Below are 24,445 nucleotides of genomic sequence, written 5' to 3'. Positions count from 1 at the left end.
GGTGGAGTTCTGTAGGCCTGAGCCTTGCACCCATGCCGAGTTCTCGTACCGGCGCCTTATGTCGAGAGTCACGGATTACTTGGGGTGGTCTGCACCACCAGTGGATTTTGTGCAGGATGACCTGACAGATATCCTCGACCAAGGTCCACCGATTGACCCGGTACTGCCATTCCATATGGCCTTGCATAGAAGGGTGGCAGCGGCTTGGACTGCCCCGGAGAGTCTCCCGGCAGTGAGCAAGTCTTTGCCGTGAAAATACCGTCCAGCCAGTAGTGACCCCTGCTACTTGACCACACACCCCACTCCAGAGAGTTTGGTGGTGCAGGCGGCTACGACCCCAGCAAAGCAGGCGTCGTATCCTACCATCTCTCCTGATAGGGCGAAGAAAGTGTTTTCTTCAGGGGGTATGGCTCTTCAGGCAGCCAACTCCGTATGTGCCTTGTCACGTTTCACGCACACACTGTGGAACTGTATTTATTTCTTCAGCGGCCGAACATATTCCGGAAGGGGATGAACGGGATGGTTTTCTTGCTATTATACAGGAAGGCAAGGATGCCATGTGTGAGTCCGTCAGTCGGGTCTGGACATAGCAGACTGTGTCAGCCAGTCCATGGCGGCGAGCACCGTAATACGTAGGTTTGCGTGGTTGCGGAAGTCAGGTTTTTCTCCTGGTGTGCAACCCCGGCTCCTCAACATGCCCTTTGATGGTGAACATCTTTTTGGCAGCAAGGCTGACGAGAGCCTTGAGAGGTTGCAGACCTCAAAAGCTGCAGCGTAGTCATTGAGCGCTGCAGTTTGCCAACCTCTGCCTTTTCATCCTAGGGGACACCAATGGAGGGGAGGTTCCTTTCATTATTACTCATCCTTTAGTAAATCGAGAGGAGCTGCAAGTCAGAGGGGCCACCGTAGGAGTGCCAGAGGTGGAAAACAGGGTACTCGAGGTGAGAAGGCCGCTAGGGCAGTTGCCTCTTTGCCCTCAGGCAATGCCGCAGCCGCTTCAGCTCAATCATGCCAGGCCCCATGGTTCGCCGGTTGGGGGAAGGCTGGCGTAGCATCTTGTAGAATGGCGTGCCATTACTTCAGATGTGTGGGTTCTGGAGATCATAGCCCACGGCTACTGTCTTCCTTTTCAGCAGAGGCCTCACGACAATCCACTAGGGAATCTCTTTTTGAAGAGTCCGGATCCGCTCCTTGTGCAGGAAATATAAGCCCTGCTGGAGAAAGGTGCCATAGAACTGGTGCCTGGAGCGGAGAGGAACAAGGGATGGTATTCCCCTTTTTTTTTATTTCAAAGAAAGATGGGGGATTGAGTCTCATCATGGACTTGCGCGGTTTGAACAAACTCCTCAGGAAGGACAAGTTCAAGATGGTTACTCTCTCTCAAGTCCTCCAGGCCCTCCAACTTCAGGACTGGTTGGTGTCTCTCGACCTCAAGGATGTTTACTTTCATGTGCCGATCCATCCCAAGCACAACAAGTACCTGAGGTTCGCGGTTGGCAAGTCACACTTTCAGTTTCGGGTCCTACCGTTCGGATTGACCTCCGCCCTGAGGGTTTTCACCAAGCTCATGGTGGTGGTGGCAGCGCATCTCAGGAAAGGGGGGGATTCATGTCTACCCCTACCTGGACGATTGGTTGATCAGGGCGAGATCTCCCGAGCAAGTCCTGGATCATCTGTCCGTCACCTGCCACTCCCTCCACAAGCTGGGCTTCTCCCTCAACTTTAGTCCCACTTGACGCCAACTCAGCGGCTCCAGTACATCAGAGCAGTGCTCGACACTTTCCTGGGGCAGTGTTTTCCTCCCCAGGTGAGGGCTCTTCACATTCAGCAGATGGTACACAAGTTTCGACATGCCCAGAGTCTCCCGGCGTTCGAATTCTTGAGGCTGCTCGGCCTCATGGCATCCTCCATTCTTCTGGTGCCAGAGGCTCGACTGTGGATGAGATCTTTGCAGTGGGCTCTCAAGATGCAGTGGTCACAGACCTCCAGCAGGATGTCGGACCCCGTTCAGGTGCCGCCCTCGGTCGCCCAGGACCTTCTGTGGTGTGCCGACAAATACAATCTGATGAGGGGGGCTCCATTTTGGCTGCCCTGGCCGGAGGTGACGATCGTGACGGACGCATCCCTTACAGGATGGGGAGCTCAAGCCAAAGAGTTGACAGTCAGTGGTCGTTGGCTTCCGTCGGAGTCCAGACTCCATATCAGTCTGTTGGAGCTGAGGGCCGTCAGGCTGGTCCTGAAGGCTTTACTGCTGACTGTGTGAGGAAAGATTGTCCTGATTCTGACGGACAACACAGTGGCCATGCACTACCTCAACAAAAGGGGGGGGGCGCAGGGTCACTTCCTCTGTGCAGGGAGGCGATGCAGCTCTGGTTCTGGGCCATCCAGCAGGAAATTTCGATCTCGGCAGTTCATCTGGCCGGAGACGAAAACGAGACGGCGGACGCTCTGAGCAGGCAGAGCGCTATCTCTCACAAATGGGAGCTAGCTCAGGAGATTCTCCTGGAGATCTTCGCCCTTTGGGGGACTCCTCAAGTGGATCTCTTCGGCTCCAGTGTCAACTGGAAGTGCGAAAGGTTCTGCTCGAGGGAATTTCCTCCAAGAGGAGCCTTAGGGGACGCGTTCGGGTGGAGTGGTCCTTCCCACTGCTGTACCGGTTTCCTCCAGTCCCTGTCATCCCGCAAGTGCTGCAGAGGTTACAGAGGTTCGGTTCCCGGATGATCCACATTGCTCCGGCATGGGCCCGGAGGACGTGGTACCCGGACCTTCTCGACTTGTCCATCTGCCCTCCACGTCGTCTTCCCTACCGAGACGATCTGCTCTCACGGGAGTGGGGGATCAGGTTCTCCATGCAGAGGTCAGATCCCTCAACCTTCATGCTTGGCTTCTGAAAGGTTGAGGTATAAGGACTGGGACCTCCCTGAAGACGTGATGGAGGTGTTGCTTTCGGCCAGACGGCCGGCAACAAAGTCCCTGTACTGTTGCCGTTGGAGAAAGTTCTGCGACTGGTGCAGGGTTAAGAATGTGGATCTTTTTTCATGGGACATTACTGTAGTTCTGTCTTTTTTGCTTTCTTTGGCCCACAGGGTCCTGCAAGTGTGTACCATTAAAGGTTACCTGGCGGCGCTGTCTATATTTAAGCTCTCGTCTGAGGAGTGTTCTCATTTTAAAATCCCTTTAATTTCTCAATTTCTGAAAGTGCTCACTAATGTGTTCCCTCCATCACCTTTCCAGGTGCCCGGTTGGGATTTGAACCTTGTTCTCAAGTTTCTATTGGGTGCTCCATTTGAGCCTTTTCGTTCTTGTCCTTTGAGACTGTCAACCCTTAAAACTGTATTTTTAGTTGCAGTCACTTCCGCTTGCAGAGTGAGTGAGTTACAGGCACTTTCAGTTAAGCCGCCCTTCACTGTGTTTCATAAGGACAGGGTTGTCCTTGGAGTTCGTCCTTCCTTTCGAAGGTGGTGTCGGAATTTCATTTACGCCAGAAGGTTATTCTTCCGGCATTTTATCCTCCACATCCTGGTAAGGAAGAGGAGAGGCTCTATAGGCTGGATCCTGGGAGAGCTTTAAGCTTCTACATTTCACGCATGTCCCGGGTCAGAGTGGATGATCAGCTCTTTATTGGTTACGCTGGAAGGCGTTTGGGACAAGCTGTTACTAAACGGACTTTGTCTCAATGGATTATCTTGGCAATTTCTGAATGTTAACGCTTGGCAGGTAAGGACCCTCCGCTAGGCTTACGGTCCCATTCTACTAGCGGTATGGCTGCCTCTACTATCCTGCGGAGGGGTGTTCCTATTCGTAACATCTGTGATGCAGCCACCTGGGCTTCGGTCCATACTTTTGTATGTCACTACTCCCTCGATTCTATCCATGGGCAGTATCTGGCCTTTGGCAAGGCGGGCCTTTACTCTGCAATTTGATTGCGCATTCTGAATTTGATTATTCTAAATTCTTTTCCCACCTCCTTATGTTGGTACTGCTTTGGGAGTCTGTCATAGATATGGAATACGTCGGAGGACCCAATCCCCTCGAAGAACAAGTTACTCTCTTACCTGGTAACGTTCTTTCATTGGGATGGTCTGATGAAGTATTCCATATCACTACCTCCCTGCCTACCCCGCTACAGAATTTCTTATGCGATTGCAGCTTACGTTACCGCAAGGCTTTCTGTGGTCATACTGGCAGAAGATTGGTGCCACACGTTCTGGGAAAAAACTACAACTGAGGCTACTGGCGTTGTGTATCCTACTTATAACATCCGGTGACGTCGGCTCGACGGAGGCCCTCGAGGACAGCGTATCGACTTCATCGACGCAGACGCCGAAAGATTTTCCGAAGCAGCACAGCTGTGGTGATTACTGTCATAGATATGGAATACGTCGTCGGACCATCCCTTCGAAAGAACGTTACCAGGTAAGAGAGTAACTTGTTATTTTGTTGGTTATATTGGTAACCGTGCAGGCAGAGCTGTGATCAGTTGAAGTAGACCATCGCTGAATGGTACGATCTGGCTGGAAAGGAGGTGCCTGAAGGTCTCGGGGCTCATTCTACTAGAGGACTGTCTGCCACATCTGCCCTGCAGAGAGGTGCCTGTTTGGATATTTGCCAGGCGTCTACGTGGACCTCGCTGCACATGTCTGCCAAACATTACTGTTTGGATTCCTGTTAGAGTGGGACACTTGTTTTAATAGAGAAGTCCTCCAAACCTTTACGTTATAGCTGGTATCATTCCAGAACTGCCTACTGCTTTGGAAGTCTTTTCATAGGTGAAGAATGCATGGGAGGAAGGAATCCATTAGAAGAAAAATGTATTTTCCTCTTGGTAATGTTCTTTCTGAGGGATGTTCCTCCCATGAACACCTCATTGCACTCCCAACCATCCCCTCTTGGCAAATATCTCCTACACCTCTTGGTTCTGCGGTCCCTCAGCTTCAGAGTACTAGGGAAGGGTGGAACTGGGGTCATGGAACTCGGCGCCTCAATATATACAGCCCCCAACATCACGTGCAGCGTAGGGCACGTAAAGGCGTTGAGCAGTGCCATTGCGAAGCATGCTGCGACCCCTTGTGACAGAATATTTTCTGAAGAGCAGTTGCTCTATGATATAGATATCATTGAGTAGGAATCTGTGGGGGTCGGGGGAGGGACATCCATCAGAAAGAAAATTACCAAGAGGCAAGTCATTCATTCATTATGATCGGTGTATCCTAGAGAGCTCAACCTTCAATTTAAATCTAAACAATAATAATTCAGAACCTCTAATGGCCATTACCGAGCTGGGTCCAGGACACCAGACTTAAAAGTCCCATCATTGTTGTCAGTTATTTATGGCTATGATTCAGTGATCTGAGATCCGCATTTTGCCCTCCATGGTGATGTTTGTTTTGTAATACTTTCAGAAAGGTCAGACCTGCTAGACTGCAATCTGATGACAAAGGGGCATTCATGGTTATGTAACTTCGTGGTGGTTCATCCCATCACTTCCTAAGATAGCATTCAGTCATTCTGAGAGCCATCAAATACTTTTGTTCCTAGCCAATGATTGTTCTAGCAGGTTTCAACTTTGCTGGAAAGATGAAAAGATGGGCAAGTACTTCAGATTGTACTTTTAGAGCATCAACCTAACTTCTTAGAAAACTTTCCTTGCTTTTGTACAGCCTGCGTGTGTCAAGATATATTAAATGTTCAGTTACCACTCACAATCGAGTAGTTTCTTCTTAAACAAAAAGCACAGGATTCTTCCCAATCTCGGAACTTTCATTCTTTTGTGATGATGGCCTGCGACGGTGCTTCATATGGTGGCCTCCTCAACCGAGCCCTGTGCCTGTTGGATAATGAAGAAAAGAAGCAGGTGCTGTCCGTTCTCCCCTAAAGGTAACTTTGTGACCTCACTACCCTTGTCATGTTTTTCCAGTGTTTTTGTGCAGTGTTGCACTTTGGACATTTGAATTTGGAATATTCTAGCGTTATTTGCATGTTGGATTTATTTTGAGTGACTCATTTGGTTAATTTTTGTAAATCATATTCTATTAGGGAGGCATTTTTATGGAGAATTCTTATCTATGGCTAATTTCCCTCACCTAGTGAGTCCCCCAGCCGCTTTGCTGGACTTTTGGAGTTTGTTTTCCACTTGGTAAGAGTGAGAGCTCCCCCCTCTCCCCCCCCCCTCTAACCTGTGTTTTGCTGTGTTTTTCCACCTGTTTTTGTGATTGTGGACTCTGAAGTACACCAATTTGGTAGCCCTCTTCTTTTTGTGTGTCACACAGCACCTTCAGTGCCGTGACACAGGGTTGTCTTTGAGACTTCCCTCGACTCCATTTCTGAGGTGACTACCGTCCCCCAGAAAAGGGTAAAGTTACCATTAACTTTACTTAGTCAATCTACCACAGATCCAGTACACCCCATCTTCCATGGAGTACTGGAAAGGGTTAATTCGTATCCCTTTTAATCTGTACCTCTTAGAGCATTGTTTCGCTCTTTGAACATTTAGACTTGGCTGGTGGCAGTGGTACCTATCCTCACTTTTCTACCGGCATTATATTCGATAAACGTGGTACTGTTCTTGGCTATTATGTTAGCCTCGAACATAAACCCGCTTGACCAAATCGTCTTTCTTTTGGCTCCGGTTGGGTTTATTCGCCATTTATTTTTTCTTTTCTTTTCTGCTCAGAAGCCTGGGTGTCCAGGTGGGCTGAATGTGAGGGAGGGGTGTAGTCACCTCCTGCACAGGGTATCCTAGGAAACCCAAGTCGCACTTTGTCATGATTGGCCAGGTTAGTTGTCCGGGCTGGACAACCCCCCTGCTGGGTGATTGACAGCCATGCTGTGTGAATGGGGGTTTTCCGCATAAAAGGCAGGTCTCTTGGGCTAGAAGTCAGAGAGTCACCACTGGAACTACAAGGAACCGAAGAGAAGCAGAGAGAACAACGGCTGCTGCAACTACCCCGTCCCAGTGAAGCCCTGCTGCAGTCCTGAGCTATCTTTCCTTCGACGACTCAGAGAAGATCAAGTCCGGAGTGGTCTTCCCTTGAGCTTGGTGGGGATAACCAGCTCATCTTCCACAGCCAGAGGATCCTCTTGCTTGGTCGAAATCACTGCACGCTGCTGTAGTGATCCGGATAGCCACCTGAAGAGCCTCTCCTGTTTTTAAGGAGCGCACCTTTTATTCCTCGTCGCTGCTGCCAGCTTCATCCCTGTGTGGTGCAGACCCCCTTCAGACGTCCTCCTTCACAACGAAGCTCCAGGAATCGTGGGTCTGCGGGAAACCACCAGGAACAACTGCCAGGGCACCAGCTGCACCATTGGAACAAGGTACTGTGTTCTACTTGAGGAAACTGTGTGAATACCTTTTCTTCATTCCCAAGGCTTGCCCTTGTCTTCCCTCCTTCTTATAACTTTTGCTTCTGAACATTGACAATATCGAAGTACTTTTGGCTACGTTGAATTGTGAACTGTCTGACTGTGTGGTCTTTGGCAACAGGCCCCGGTGTCTTTCGACCCTGACTCGGCCCTTTGTCTTTTGAACTCCTGTCTCTGAGTGTTTCTTGATTCTGCCTGCCTAACCAAAATATTGCCTGTGATTTTTGCCTCCAACTCCCTCTGGGTATCTCAGGTGCTAAGTGTGTTTTTGCCCCGGTTGCATTTCATGTCACGGATACACGTTTATTTAGTAGACCGAACTGTCAAAAAGTGATCGGAATTGTATTTGCGGTAACGTGTTTTGTTCGTAACATCGGTTCATTCAACACGGGGTACTTACCTTGAGACTTACTGTACAAACTGAATTGGTTAGTTGTAGTATATTTAACGTGTGGTTTTATTTAAGTTTAATAGGAGTGTTGTGCTTTTAACAAATGGTTTAAAAATAAATGTACTTATATTTTTTACCTGAAACATTGAGTCAGTGTTCGCTTGAGTCACAGTAATTGTGGTCCCTTTGTGCAATCTCTGATACTGCTCCTATGCTCTTGAGATAAGCCTTTGTGCTCCGCCACTGCTACCACTCCGACATAGTAGTACAGGCTTGTACCAAAGGTAGAACTTGTATTGCCACCTGTAGTCTTAATTGTGTGTAGTGGTCCCTAAGGGCACTGCACAGATTTCTGCCTAACAGGCATCCACAGCCTCCTCCCTAGATTCTAATATCACCTGAAGGATTTCCAAAGTCGTGTCAGATCCAGAACTGGCAGCATCATTGACAGAAGGTGTCTATTGTGGGTTGAGTGGTTTAGGTTCATTGAATGTTTCCAGCTTAGTTTGTTGGTTTTAAACTGCGTACCACCTCTCCTTTAATACTAAGATACGGTTTAGCAGTAAGTAGGAACCCTTACCAGTGATAGAGTACTGAAGCAGAAACAGAATCATGCTATACATGTAGTGCCATGCCTACAGAGAGGCTTTCTTTGATTTTTTTTGTTTGTTTATGCTTTGCAAGAAATACCCCAAATTCAGTACCAATCATATGGCTGTTCCCTAGTCTCTAGGAAAGTGGGCATTGACTATCAATACAGGGGTTGCAACAGTGACTAACGTGTCGGCCTGTTTGCGCATTGTGTACATATTCAAGTTCCTGTAAACAACAATTGCACTATACTTTCATTTTCTGTTTTAGGGGTGAGCATACTTTACAGTTCAAAGCCATCTATAACAAGAGTGTGTTGGATAGTCCTGGAATTACATTCAATCTAATCCCAGACCCTCAGAAACCTATTCGTCTGAACGTTAAGTATGAGAAAAATGCTGTGTTTGCTGCTGGAAAGTCATTTCCTGGTGAGTTAAGGTCACTTTGTTAACTTTGTATTTTATTATGCTGTTTGTTGTATAAAAAAAGATGTTTTCTCTCTAATGGAATTTGTTGCGACTTTCTTCTTTTTGGCCAGTGATTATTTCATATCCACAAGTTTGTTGTAGCCTTCGGCTAAGGCAGTTTTCCACCCACTTGTTTTATGTTCCATCACTCTCTCCTTTCAATATGTGGCAAGTTTTTTCGGTGATGTACACTTCCCGAGCTTTTGACAAGTGTGATGAATCCTACTGACACCTCACTAAACCCCTGCCTGAAGTCTCCTCCCAGGTGGCAGGGAAAGGCAGACGCTTCCTGATCCTGACCTTGGGGATGTTATTCTGCGGGAGGATCTCCTGGGAGGAGAAAATACCCAGGGGAATGAGAAGACTCATTGGGATTAGATGCGTTATTTATCTTCCTCTAGGGAGGACGTCTCCTCACTGCCAAAGTATGTAATAGCTTGTTGCAATAACCATCTTTGTGTTATACATACAGATATACATATAAATGGGGATGACAACCATCACAAACTCCTTTGTCTTGGGAGAAATAAAAAGCCTTCCAAAATCCTAGAGTCCTATGAAGTTAAAGACCTCCATAGCACCCAAAGGTACAGTGAAAGGAAATCTATGAATAATAATGACTTAAAATAAAAGCCTTCTCCTTTTCAATCAGGCCTGGTAACTAATCCTTGTGATGTTCCTTTTAAGAATATTATAAAGAACAGACCTGGGTGTAAAAATAGAACTCGAAAACCTAACTTCAATTAATTGCTTTTCTCCTGCAGATTCCTCATCAGATAGATATCCCCCTCCGGCTTCAGCGACTTGGTCGTCGATCTGGTTTGACTCGGTGCTCGATCGTCAGCGGCAGACCTGAAGTTGGGTGTCGTACATATACTGCATCACTGCGCCCTGTTCCTCGATTCCTTTTTTTCACACGCTCTGCATGCTTCTCTGGAGGAACACCAAGCGAATGTTCGATTTTCGAATTTCACTCGATGTTTCCGACTAAAATCTTGTGATGTCCGTGCCTAGGATTTCGGGCTTCAAGTGCTACTCCGATTGTGGCTCTAAGATGTAGTTGAACGACCCGCATAACAACTGCGTGTGGTGCCTCGTCATGGGTCACGATACTGAGGGGTGCGAATTGTGTGGCAAAATGAACCCAAAGTACTTTCGGGACCGGGCAAGTAAGCTCGCATTGGGCCGACTGCCATCCAAGTCACTGGCGCTGATGCTGAAACGGAGGGCCCACAGCTGAGAAAGAGAGTAGGCACCGACGCAAGGTGAAGAAGAGAACCCACACTCTGAGCCACTCAATCGTCCTCACATAAAAAGAAGAGGCGTCACCGACAGAAATGCAACTCCGAGTCCTCGCTGGAATGCGGTAATTTGTTGGCAGGCCCGACGTCCACGCAGGAATGATAGAACTTTAATTCCCAGATGTTGGCCATGTTTGAGAAGTCAGCTGTGGGTCCGGAGCAACACCGAAACAGCAGGCCGCGGTAGCTCCAGTGGCGCCCAGTGATTTCAACCCCAAGGTTACATCGTTTTTGTCGGCGTCTGGGGAGCCTTCGGGCTCGGCACCTAGCAAGCCCCATCGTCTCTGACACCGGGACCTTCCCACGTGTCTCAAGCCCCGGTCAGTCTTTGTGTCACCAGTGCCCAGAACAGTGCCAGCACCAAAAGCCATTCCTTCGACATCGAAGGACAAACCTTCGATGCTGACCATCAGCGATCACTTATTCCTGAATGATGGCCCATATTTTCGTCGCCGACCACTCAGACCAGAGTTATGTCGACCCCATTTAGTCAGGGGCTGGCGGAACAGACTATCTTGCTGACCAGGCAGACATCATTGCCCTGGCAGAGGGTCTGCATGACGCCAGTGGGCTTAACACCTCCCCAGATGCTGAGTTACGTCAGGTACACCCTTATACACAAACTCATTGCAAGTTTCGGTCCCTCGTGGACAGGGTGGTTGACACCTTGGGGTTGAATACCTCTGCTGTTCCTGTCCAGGGCTACAAGCTCACGGACATTCTTGATGAATGTCCCACCACCGAGAGGAACATGCCTTTCATTCTGGCTATAGTCGACCTAGTCTCCTCCTTATGACAACAGCCCTGCTCCCTTCACCCGGTGGGCTTGAACTTGACGAGTAAATATAGGCCAACAAGAGAAGACCCTCTATCCTCTAGCATGGGGTCTGGCATGGATTCACATGCTCATGAATATTCCCTGTCGTCAAGCCGGGAATCCTCGGTAAAAGAAAAAAACTGTGTTTCATTTCTGAACTGTCTTTCTCCCATAACCAATCAATGAGCTCTGGGCCATACTGCCCCCAGCCAATGACTGGTCTCTACCTAAGCCCCTCCCCAGGCAGCCATCTTCATATTTTTACCGCACATTAAAGTGTTTGGAGTTCTCGCGTTTCGCTCTTCAAGCTTTTCTGTGTTTTTTCACTTTTTTAATAGGAAAACTCTATTTATGGTCAATCGAGCCTGTGTGCTTGTTACTCAGAAACCTGTGCAGTTCCCATAGGGACCACTGCAAAAGATTTAAGACTACAGGTGGTTGGCAGTAAACCCAATTGGTAGCAGTCTGTACCACCCAGATTTACCTGGTAGCTGTGGCTGAGCAGTCAGACATCTCTCAAGATGAGTTAGGCAGTATATAGAGTATACACAATAGGTACAGAGATACAGTAGCACAAGCAAACACTGACCAGTCTTTGGTGTAAAAGTATATAATTATTTATTTAAAGACACACTTGTAAATTACACTAGCACAAAAAGAGGTAAGTAAATTCAACACACAGTCACAATTATATATATATATATATATATATATATATATATATATATATATATATATATATATATATATATATATATATATATATATATATATATAAAACCCTAATTACTTATTAGACAAAAGACACAAATCTCAATACTTTTCAAAGAACCACAGTGAGGCAGGTTGGCAAAGTCTACTGGAGAGCAAGGAAGTTCAAATGCCAGGCCCACTCTCAGAGAGAGCAAGCAAAATGTGTCCAGGATCACACCGTGGGGTTATGCCCAAAGAGTCTTTGTAAATAGTTCGCAAAAGATTGAGATCAAGTCAGGAAAAGTTAGTTAACAGGCCCCAGGCTAACCCAGGTTAGAAAGTCGAGGATTTACTGTCACCCCGAACGATCTGTCGCAAGGGAAGCCAGGCGGGACACAGTACCTGAAAATGGGAAGAACGCTCCAGCGGGGGCAGTTGTTCCTGGCAGCGGGTGCAAGTCGGTGTTTCGTCCAGAGGAAGAGGAGGTCTCGACATGGAGGAAAGCTGAAGGTCGCGGCATTGCCAGGGAAGAAACCAGCCGCGGAGTTTCCCGGTTACAAGGTACCACCCTTTTCTTCGCGGTAGTGGTAAACCGTGGTATTCCGGTTGCTGGGGTGCTTGGCATGGGCAAGGCGGCCATGAGATGGTCCAGGAAGGCGAAAAGACGGGCAAACTGGTTATCCCCACCAGTCAAAGGAAGAAGACTCTCCGGGCTGGAGATTGTCATCGGGAAAAGTGGTGAGACGGTTCAGCAGGGCTCAACCAGTGGTGTCGTCGTTGCAGGTCGGCTCTGCTTCTCCTTCCTCGGATTCTTTAGGTCCTGTGGCGACTTCTGAAGTTCCAGTCCCCAAAGCCCTGCTTTTATGCAGAAAACCCCCTTTCATTCAGCCTAGCTGTCACTCAAACTTGCTAAGTGGTGAGCCGGGCGGCTCACCACTTGGGCCATTCACACACGAGTGCGACTTGAGTTGCCGAGGCAACTCAGTCCAGGGTGCCTAAACCCCCTCCCACACCACCTGTGGTACCCAGACAGAGTGGCACCACTTTTGGAGGCTTCTGTGGAGAAGCCCGCCAAAAAGTGGAACAAAGGGCTCGACTTGGGTTGGAGTCACAAATCGAACACAAACGCCATTTTGGAACCAAGTTTCGGCAAAAAATACCAACCAGTGAATTTATATTAATTTAATAAACCGGCGGTATGTTCGAGGCTATTTTAAAAAGTAGTAGCCTCGAACAATAGGAAAATCCCATAGGAATATATTCGCGGGCGAATGTAAAAAGTAGTATCCACTGCCACCAGCCAAAACTCGGTCGGGGGGGACTGGACAGTGCCCCCTCGAACAACAGACCCCGGGGCAATCGAATTGCCCCGACCAGTATGTCCACAATATGATGGTTTGTACTGGTTCTGTTCACAATTTGAGACTAGTAAAGCCAATGGTGACTTTACATGCCCTGGGAGACAGTAGTGAGTCCCAGGGTATGGAGTCTATGATTGGGGCGTCGCTACGACACCCCTGGGTTACTGCACGGAGGGTGCTGTGTAACCCACATATCAAAAACACATGAAACCCTATGGGGAAAAGGACCCCATAGCCCATAGAACACATACAAAGTCAAAGGAACACCTCAAATCATGTCTAAGAGTGGGAGGAAAAGAGTCTCACTCTTAGCAGGAGATAAAATAAACCCCTAAAATCCAGCAAAGCTGCTGGGGGACTCACTAGGTTTGGGAAATTTGGCCTTTACAGAGAATTCTCCCTGACAGTGCTCCATCGACTATCCTTCCAATTAACGGGGACCTGTTTTTTGGCATCTTTCACGCCAATCAAGGGCAGAAATCGTCAAGTGTTCTTCTTGGAAGCTTCCAGAAGTTCTTCAGGCCTACACCATGCGGATCATGTCAGGTGAGAAGGACAGCGCTTCCCTCTTCAAGCTTTGCTCCGGCTGCGGTTTGGGGTATGTGTTCACGGAGGACAAGCATTCCCAATACCTGTATTGCCTACACCCGACGCATAAAGAAGCTTTTCAGATCTGCCGTGGCTTCTCCAACCGCACAAAGAACGATCGACATGTCAGGTTGGGGGCGTGGCTCAAGGCCTCTACGCCGGGTGCTCCACAGGGGCATGTCTCTTCCAGATCTAGCCAACCTGAGCGGGCTTCTAAGTTCTTTGAGGGCTCTCCATCCATGGGGGCTGTTAGGGAGAATTCTCATAAATGGTTAATTTCCCTTACCTACTGAGTCCCTCAGCAGCTTTGCTGGATTTCTAGGATTTATTTTTTTCACCTGGTAACAGTGTGAGCCTTTTTTCCCACTCTTACATGTGTTTTGCTATGTGTATTTCTACTTTTTGTGTAATCTTGGGAACTGGAGCATCACCTACTTGAGGGCACCATATTGTTCATGTGTATTAAACAGCACCTTCAGTGCTGTATAACACACATGTTGTCTTTTAGACTTCCCTCTGACTCCATTGTTCTGGGGCTGACTACTGTCCCCCAGAAAAGATAAAGTTGGCATTAACTTTATTTAGTTACTTTTACCACAGACCCAGTACACCCCATCTTCCATGGAGTATTGGAAAGGGTTAATTCTTATCCCTTTTTGTCTGTGCCTCTTAGAGCATTGTTTCGCTCCCTTTACAATAGGACTTGGCTGGTGTCAGTGGTATCTAGCCTAACTTTTCTACCGCAATTATTTAATATAAACGTGGTAATGTTTTAGGCTATTATATTAGCCTCGAACATAAACCCGCTTAGAAGATACATTTTGTTTTTGCTCCGGCTGTGTTTATTCGCCATTTATTTTTGTTAGTCTTTCTCGTGTTTTACTCTGCGCGCCAAACCAGGTTTGGTCCCTTTGTTCATCGCCTTTTCGCAGGCTTCCACACAGAAGCCCTCCTTTAGGCGCCTGAGAGTCTGGGTAGGCAGGATGTGAAGGAGGGGTTTTAGGACCCCTGCCATGGGTTCCCTTGGTAACCCAAGTCGCACTCCTGTCTGATTGGCAGGCTGACTGTCCTGGCCAGGACAGCCACCCTGCTGTGTGATTGACAGCCAGCCTGTATGAATGGGGGAAAACTGTGCATAAAAAGCAGGCCACTGGAACGAAAGAACCAAAGAGGAACTGGCAGAAGAGGACCCCTACAATGACTGAACTGCCCGGTGAAGCCCTGCTGCAGGTCCGAATCCCCAGAATCCGACGACAGAGAAGATCCTCCAGGAAACTTCTTCCCCTGAGCTGGTGGGACCAACCAGTTCACCCAAACTGCAAGCCTGGACCGCTCCTCTGGTCGAATTAGCTGTTCAGAGCTACAGTGGGCCCTATAGCCAAGAAGGTCGGACCCTGCTTGGGTTTTAAGGAGCGCACCTTTTATTCGTTGCTTTGCTCTGCTGCTGGTTTCTTCTGTGGGTAGTGCAGGACCCTCCAGTCTTCCTACTTCTGATCAGTCTGACAGTCGCTTCAGGACCCGTGAGCCTGCAGGAACTACCAGGAACGTCTGCCTCAGCTTCAGCTCCCTCTCTGTTTTAAGGTACTGTGCAAATCCGGTTGTTCGTTTCGTCCAGCCGCAGTGAAAGTGTTTGAAATCTTTCTCCAATCCGAGGGCTTGTCCTTCTCTTCTCTTTGAACTAACTTTTCTTTTTTTTTTAAACCTTTATTTATTGATTGTGGTACATGTTACCTCAACAACACAACATTCCATACATTTCTATAACTGAGATGTCAAGTTCAGAATTACAGCAAGACATGTGATATTTACAAAACCAGCTCATTTCAGGGCCCTGTCGGGCTATTACTAGCTGATCCCAATTCACATAAATACACTTTGAACTGAGCCCAAATGTCTTTCGGTTTACTTGTCTTCGGGAGTGACATTACATACTGTTCCTCACACTCATTGACATACGCTGGTTCTTTGAGGAAGTGATTTATGTGTGGCGCGTGTGTATTCCAGTTCAGTAGTTTACATTTTTTGGCCACTACACACACAATATTAAATAGTCTTCTAGTCACTTCAGATATCTTCCCTATGTCTCCGAACAGGTATTTTTGGGGTGTTAGGTCTGGTGGCACTTGTGTGATTTCTTCCAGAATTTTCGCCACTCCTCTCCAGAACCCATATATAAGTGGGCAGCTCCAGTACATGTGAAATGAGTCGGCATGTGCGCTCCCACATTTCTGGCAACTGTCGGGGCTGTTTTGTATAAATTTAGCAATTTTCTCGGGTGTATAGTGCAACTTATTCAGTACCGTAAATTGGATCAGGCGGAGGCTTGCATTGATGGATACCCTCTTGGTTAGTTCACAGTATCTCTCCCATGAGTTATCTGTTATGGTTGTCCCCAGGTCAGTTTCCCAGGAGGCTTTAATCATATTTACTGTCGGCGTGTTTGCCTGTACTGCCGTGTGGAGCCCCGAAACACTGACTCCCGACCGGGTGGACAGGGCCACGAGGCATGGGTGCGGAGGGGGCTTGCCTGGGAACAGTGGCCATCTAGCCTTAAAGGCCATTTGCATCCTATGATACTGTAGTTTCTTCAACTGGTCCCTAACCCATCCCAACCTTTAATTCCTCCAGTGTTATAAATTTACCATTGGGGAAAATGTCTCTAATTTTGAATTCCCCCTCTGTGTCCCATGTCTTCTGAACATCAGGATCATAAGATGGTGCGATGCTGGGAAAGTTCCAGAAGGGGGCTTCCGAGTAGTATGGAGTTTCCAGTTTGAGCCTACGATAGATCCTAGACCATGCATGTACTGTTGTACTGACTGGGTCGAATGGGCAGTCATCTTTATGTTCAACTTTAAAGATGATGGATCGTAAGTCGGTTGGAAGTGCTGCGTGTCTCTCTATGCAGATGTGTGGTGAGGTGTCCGGATCATCATACCAGTATCTGACAAACTGGGCCTGCGCTACCAGGTAATATAATTCGAAGTCTGGGGCTGCTATGCCCCCTTTGTTATATGGCTCCACCATTTTTTCCCATTTCATTCTGGCCGTCTCCCCCGCACAACACAAACTCTACAACCATGGATCGGAGGGGTTCGAAAAATTGTCTGCTAGGCCATATCGGGATATTAGTGAAAATATATAATAGCTTCGGTAGAATAACCATTTTTAGTTTGGCCACCCGGCCGATAAGTGAAATAGGAAGTTTTGCCCATAAACAGAGTTTGGTGGAGATTGTGCTTAATAGGAGTTCATGATTCTCTGAGTATAGGGAGATTTATCCCCCGACAAAATAATTCCCAGGTATCTTATTTTAATGGGAGACCATTGCAGTCCTTGTGTGTTGTTCGGGCACCTAGTGGCAGGGGTTAGGGGAAAGATTTCGGATTTGGATCTGTTGGTTCTGTAACCTGAGTATTCGGAAAACTCATGTATGGTTTCCATTGCTGGCCTCAGGTGTATATCAGTTCTCGTACATATAGCAATGTGTCGTCCGCGTATAAGGATATTGACTGAGTTAGGCTGGCCATCCTTATGCCCCTCATCCCCTGATGTTCCCTTATGCCCCTCTGCCCCTGATGTTCCCTAATGGCTGCTGCGACTGGTTCCAATGTGAGGGCGAACAGTATGGGAGAGAATGGGCATCCCTGTCTCGTGCCCCTGCCCAACCCAAACCAGTCAGACAATGTACGGTTAGTTAGCACTCTTGCTCCGGGGCCAGAGTATAGTAGTCTGACGCATCTCATAAAGTATGGGCCAATTCCGAATTTCTCAAGTACTGTAAATAGATACGTCCATGACACTGAATCAAATGCCTTTTCAGCGGCGATGGATACGGCTACCACCTGGCCTTCAGGTTTTATCTGGGCCATGATTCCAAACAGTTTCCAGAGATTCAGTGCCGTTGACCTGGTGGGAATAAAGCCGCACTGATCCGGATGTACCAGTGTGGGCATATTGGGTAGGAGTCTCGTGGCCAGTATTTTAGCAAATATTTTGGCATCACAATTTATTAGAGACAGGGGCCGATAGGAGGACACCTCATTGGGTGGTCGCCTAGTCTTCAAAAGCACTGTTATTATGGCCTCTCTCATAGATGTTGGCAGGGTTCCCAATTCTATGGCTTCCTCCCGTACCGACATACAACTCAGCTCCCAGTCCGCCTGAGCCTGGTGCTTTCCCATTGGGTAACGATTTTATTGCTTCTGTGATCTCATCAGTCGTTAGGGGTTGGCCGAGCGCAGGTTTATATTCTACGGGCAGTGTCGGGAGTGTAATATTATCTAGGTACTTTCTTATATCACTGGCTGATTTCAAATCATGATTAGTATAATGTTCTGAATAAAAACGGGTGAACTCTCTATTTATTCCCTCTTCACTGGTGGTCACTGTTAGGCAGAATCCTGTGCAGTGCCCTTAGGGACCACTACACACAATTAAGACTACTGGTGGCAATACATGTTTTATGTTTGGTACAAGCCTGTACTACTATGTTAAAGTGGTTACAGTAGCGGAGCAGCCAGGCTTATCTCAAGAGTATATGAGCAGTAGCAGAGATTACACAAAGGGACCACAATTACTGTGACTCAAGCAAACACTGACTCAAGGTTTCAGGTAAAAAATAGAAGTACATTATTTTTAAACCATTTGTTATTAACACAACACTTCTATTAAATTTAAAACCACACGTTAAATAAACTACAACTGACCAATTCACTTTGTACGGTATAAATCAAGGTAAGTACCCTGTGTTGGAGATAACCAGTGTTACGAAACAATACACGTTACCGTGAATACGCTTGCGATCACATTTTGACAGTTCGGTCTACTAAATAAACGCGTATCTGCGTCAGGAAATGCTACGGGGGAAAAAACACACTTAGCACCTGAGATACCCAGAGAGAGTTGGGGGCAAAAATCATAGGCAATATGTTAGTTATGCAGACAGAATCGAAGAACACTCATGGACAGAAATGCAAGAGTCAAGAGGCCGGAGCCAGTGTCAAGTGGAACCGGGTTCCTGTGTCGAGGATCACACGTCGGATAGTTCGCGATTCAAAGTTGCCAAGAGTACTTTAGATATTGTCAAATGTTCGGAAGCAAAAGTTATAAGAAGGAGGGAAAAATAAGGGCAAGCCTTATAAGCGAGAAATAGGGATTTCACCCAAAATTCCTCAAGCAGGACACAGTACCTTTTCAAAGAAGAAGCTGGTGCCACGGCAGTTGTTCCTGGTAGTTTCCTGCAGACCCACGATTCCTTGCTTCGGCACGAAGGAGGACGATGAAGGGGGTCTACACTACACAGGGATGAGGCTGGCAGCAGCGGCGATGAATAAAAGGTGCGCTCCTTAAAAACAGGAGAGGCTCTTCAGGTGGCTATCCGGACTACTACAGCGTGTGCAGTGATTTCGACCACAAAGGTGACCTCTGGCTGAAGAAGATGAGCTGGTTATCCCCACCAGGCTCAAGGGAAGAAGACTCTGGACGGATCTCCTCTTAGTCGTTGAAGGGTAGATGGCTCAGGACTGCAGCAGGGCTTCACCAGTACGGGATAGTTGCAGCAGTCGACCTCTCCTCCGCTTCTCTTCGGTTCCTTTTAGTTCCAATGGCGACTCTCTGACTTCCAGCCCAAGAGACCTGCCTTTTATGCGAAAATCCCCCATTCACACAGCCTGGCTGTCAATCACACAGCAGGGGGGGTTGTCCAGCCCGGACAACCACCTCAGCCAATCGTGACCAAGTGCGACCGAGGATACCCTGTGCAGGGGGTGACTACACCCCTCCCTCACATTCAGCCCACCTAGACACCCAGGCGCCATGAGGAGTTCTTCTTGGCAGAAGCCCGCCAAAAGACAGTGAACAAAGAAGGCAAACCTGGTTTGCCGCGCAAAGTAAAACAAAAGACGGAGTTTAACTAAAAGAAATGGCGAATAAACCGCAACAGAGCCAAAATAAAAAGCATTTGGTCAAGCGGGTTTAAGTTCGTTGCTAACACAATAGCCTACAATATTACCACGGTTATATAAGATAACCGCGGTAGAAAATTAGGGTAGATGCCAGTGCCACCAGCCATGTCTAAATGTTATAAGAGCGAAACAATGCTCTAGGTGGTACAAATAAAAAGGGCTAAGGAGTAACCCTTTCCAGCACTCCATGTAAGATGGTGTGTACTGGATCTGTGGTTAATTTAAATAAGTAAAGTTAATGTCCTGGATAACTTCGCGAAATACTCGGGATAAAATTTAGTGGACAAAAGTCATGCTCGTTCCCACTTGCAAGTCTACGGGGAAAACCTGTGGAAGAGCTTCCTGAGATCGGGATCCGCTGGCAGGTGGACGCCTTTCGATACCTAGGCCTCAATATCACACACACACACACACTCACACACACACCAATATCCACCCATAAGTCCAACACGGAAGCTGCAATGAGCGGAGTACGTAGATCCATACAATTCTGGTCGAAGCTCCCGCTCTCCATGATGGGCAGAGCTGCAATATCCAAAATGATAATTCTCCCCAGGTGTCATGTCGTCGGAACGTACCTCCGGCCATGTCCCGTCATCCAGCACTCACTCTCCTCCACCTGTCCCCCAGGGCTCAAACAGGCAACCCGGTGTGGCTCGCGCGCTGGCGAAACAATCGCCGCACGCTATTCAGTCGCGCCTGCGGCCGTTTTTCCATTGGCAGTTGCCATGGAGATTAGGCAGCCGCTCGAGCCCTCGTACCGTGTTGACCCGGTCACGTGACTCGTCCATGCGGTCATGTCCCCCGGGTTCACGGTCACGTGACTCCAATCATCGTCACGTGACCAGGAGGTGAACGTATTTAAACCGGGCAGTACCTGTACTCCACGCTTCACAGCTGATTTCCTTGGAGACCCTGACTGGCGGCGAACTTACTCGTATTACTTACCCGGCTTCCTGAAACCTTGCTCTTGTTATTTGGACTTCCTGCGGATCACTTTTGGCTACGGCGACACCGGCTCCTCTGTTCAGCACGGCTCTTGACCTCGGACTGAATCACGGACTCCCTCTGGATCTTGCTCTTGGTTATTCCACGGACGGCTCTTCCTGGCTTCATACCCATCTTTTTGCTCAACGGACTTCTCTTGGACCTTCCAGATCCCCTCGCTGCACGGTGGGTCACGCCTCCCAAGTGGTGGTTGTAATCAGACTGTTGGGACCCTTTATTCCGGTACAAAATTCTTCAGGTGGAGACTGACGAATTACATCTGGTCCTATCCGGTCCCTTGCCTGAGTGAGTCCTGGAACCATCCTCCCTTTCAGGTTCCACGTCCTTCCTATCAAGTCCCCGGTAAGACCCTGATTGTTCTCTGTTTGATTACTCGTTGTGCCCTGCTTGCTTGGATTGTAATCATTGCCTTCCCTTACAGCTACCTGGGGGTTCCTGGTACTTCAGTTCCGGCTTCGGATCTTCTCCACCTGTGGCCTCAAGGGTTGCACAGGGAGTGATAAGTGATTCTCCCTGTGCGGCACTTGGGGACGGAGGTCTCCTATATCTTCACGACTCTCAACGCACAACACCAGGTTCCTCTACTACTTCACCAATGTGGCATACTACATTCCCCCATCCTTCTTCAGGAAGCTGGAATCCCTGATTAGGGACTTTCTCTGGGGACGAGCCAGACACAGACTCGCACTAAATGTCCTTACACTCACCTACACCGAGGGTGGCATCCAACTTCCCGATTTCCAGAGATACTACTTGGCAGCTCAATCGACACATCTAGCAAAATGGCTTTCAGATGAACCTACAGCTGAGTTAAATCTTCTCTCCCAAGTGTCCTCACCGCTACACCCCAAAGAGTTAATATGGAACACCCATGATACTAGAGGTAGGGAGACAAGTATGGAACAAGGTGAGATCCATAGTCGGACTACAGCACTCATATACACCCGACATCCCCATGCTGGTGGACGTTTGCAAATCCCCAGCGATCTATCAATACTGAGGTGCTGGGAGAGTCATGGCCTCTACACATGGGGAGACATGTTCTGCGAGGGACTCTTCAGGGACTTTGAATCACTCCAAGAAAGGGACGGACTTCCACCAGGCCAATTCCTTTGGTACCAAAAAGTGAAACATGTAGCCAAAGAGAACTGGGACAAATGGCCTGAGGAGCCAGAGACACATCCCACCAACATCACGGCTATTAACCCAAATAAACAGCAGACCCAACCCAAGGAGCGCACGGCTGAAAGAGAAATGGGAGATAGACTTGGGGTCAGAAATCACAGAGGGCGAATGGTTGAGAGCCCTGGCATACCCAAAGGAGGTATCTAGGAACGCCAGGTTCAGACTGATCCAACTGAACGTACTCTACAGAACGTATATGACCCCACACAGGATATCCACATTTAACAACACAGCCGACCCAAAATGTCCCTGGTGCTCCTCCGACCTGGCAGACATGATCCACATGTTCTGGGCCTGTCCCAAATCTCAGAAACTCTGGCAGGCCGCTGAACAAACCTGTAGGAACGCTGGGCTGGAGACATATGAATGGACACCCAAGGAGTGCCTATTGGGCACTTACCCGAGGCTGAGTAAAATCAAGCACCTGGCAAAGCTTATGGACATGGCCTGTGTGTTAACCAAGAGAACGATTGCCATGGCCTGGAAATCCCCCAGCAGGCCCCAGGTATGAGCCCTGGATTAAGGAGATGGAGAGGTGGACCACGGCCGAAACTAGAGCCTGTGAGGAGGGGAATAGACGGGGAGGCGACGACGCGAGCAACACACTAGAGGCTTGGAAGGCCCTCCTGAGAGACATGATCTTTTCAACGAACTATAAACCCCCTTGAACCTATCCCCCCTCGAACCCCAGAAGGAAACAGACAGCAGAGATCAGTCCATCACTCCCATGTGCTCCACTTTGTCACTGCCCTGAGTGGGCAAACGCAGAGAACTGACTCCGGACCCGGGCCCCTAACCTGGAAACATGGAACACGAGGTGCTAGTAAATGGTGGGACAGTCATTGTTGTTACTTTGATTGTTTATTTGTTATTGTATTATTGCAATTTAATTGGCACACAATATACGCATTAGATGATGCAACCCAAAGCAGATGCTCAACAGTTTCTTTGTATATAAATGCCAATAAAAACATTTAAAAATTTAAATTAAATAAGTAAAGTTAATGGTAACTTTACCCTTTTCTGAGGCTGGGAAGTCTGAACGACAACCCTGTGTCACTGCACGGAAGGTGCTGTGTGACACACAAAAGAAGGGGGCTACTGAAGTGGTGTACTCCAGAGTCCACAATCACAAAAACAGGTAAAAACACATAGAAAAACACAAGTAAGAGTGGGGGGGAAAGCTCACACTCTTACCAAGTGGAAAGAAATAACTCCAGAGATCCAGCAAAGCTGCTGAGGGACTCACTAGGTAAGGGAAATTCTCCAGCATGGGGTCTGGCATGGATTCACATGCTCATGAATATTCCCCGTCGTCAGGCTGGGAATCCTCGGTAAAGAAAAAAACCAGTATCAGTTTTGTTTCTGATCTGTCTTTCGTAGTAATAACCAATCACTGGTCTCTGCGTCATACTGACCACAGCCAATGACTGCCCTCTACCTAAGCACCGCCTCTGGCAGCCATCTTCAGATTTTTACAGCACGTTCATGTGTTGGGATCCTCGTGCTATTGCTCTCGAGCGTTAGTGCTATTTTTTCACGTTTTTTCTCAAAAACTTCGTTTTTTTCGGCCAAAAGAGCCTCAAGCTCCACCGACTCTCCATCCGATCAACGGGGACCCGTGTCGGATTCGTCTGCGCCCCTCAAGGGTGAAGATTTCGTCGAGCTACGCTTTTGGAGGACTCCAGAAGTTTCTCAGGCCCGGACATGGCCCAGGAGAAGGGAAGCTCGATGCCCGGAAAGCTGTTCAGGATCTGCCCTGGATGCCAGCTGCAGAACGTCTTTAAGGAGGACGAACACTCCTTTTGTCTCTACTGCTTACATGAGGACAAGACGCACGTGGAGAAGGACTGTGCGTTTTGCGGCAATATGTCGGAGCGGACCATGAAGGACCGCCATCAACGTCTCGCCAACTGGCTGGAAGGGAAGAGCCCGTCAGGCAAGAAGAAGAGGAAGAAATCCGAGCGGTCTTCTAAGACCTTTGAGGACGCCCCGGCGACGGGGGTCCAACACAAGGCCAAGCACCGCGAGTCCGCTGGCACCGGGAGCGCCGAACGGTCGGGCTCTACGGGCGCCAGGCAGGGCGCACCCTCCCCGGCACCTTCAGCCACGAGCCAACGCTCTGGGTCGGGTAAGAGGAAGGGCGAGCACCCGGCGAAGCTCCTGGAGAGGCCCCGGTCGAGCTCGAAGGCCCCATCGGAGGGGGAGCGAGGCAGTGTCCCCCCCCTCAAGGATAAGGCGGTGAGCGCACCTAAGGTGGTGAAGGCCTTAATCCACCCGGCCAAGCCCTCTATCGATACTGTCGCGGCGGCCCTGGCTCAGCCTGTGGAGGCTACACCAGTGGTGGCGACCTCGGGGCTCAGAGTCTCCCTGCCACCTCGGAGGGAGTCCTCTTTTGTGCCCATCGATAGGACCCCCGTGAAATCCCCGGCGGGGAAGAAAAAGGGGGGGGCAGGGCGTCGTCGTAGATTCGGCCTCAACCTCGGAGGAAGAGCTGATAGAGGTCTTAAGCCACGGCCTTGGCGTGGAAGAAGACCGGCCCGTCGGGATGGATCCCGATGCAGGTGACGACGACATCGTCGAGGGTGCCGACGGGGCCCCTGATCGCCTGTCGGATTCCCCTCTGCCAGTGCCGCAAGACAACTCGCGGGCCATTTTGTTGGCTATACAGTCCTTATGTTCAGAGATAAGGACGAGACTACCGTTGCCGACGGA

General features: G+C 48.7%; 1 protein-coding gene across 2 annotated transcripts in view; it reads left to right on the top strand.

The window, feature by feature from the left end:
* Positions 1-24,445, top strand: part of SMCHD1 (structural maintenance of chromosomes flexible hinge domain containing 1) — a 3,133,956-nt gene that overhangs the window by 2,190,594 nt on the left and 918,917 nt on the right. For both annotated transcript variants that reach the window (XM_069620859.1, XM_069620860.1), the window contains exon 32: positions 8,615-8,772. In XM_069620859.1, the coding sequence (XP_069476960.1) occupies positions 8,615-8,772 (158 nt within the window). The remainder of the gene's footprint in view (positions 1-8,614; positions 8,773-24,445) is intronic.

Source organism: Ambystoma mexicanum, chromosome 5q, assembly GCF_040938575.1.
Source record: "Ambystoma mexicanum isolate Mex_15411 chromosome 5q, UKY_AmexF1_1, whole genome shotgun sequence".
In the NCBI taxonomy this organism is placed as follows: Eukaryota; Metazoa; Chordata; class Amphibia; order Caudata; family Ambystomatidae; genus Ambystoma; species Ambystoma mexicanum.
Note: the sequence above shows the minus strand (reverse complement) of the source record. Positions and strands in the feature narration are given on the sequence as shown.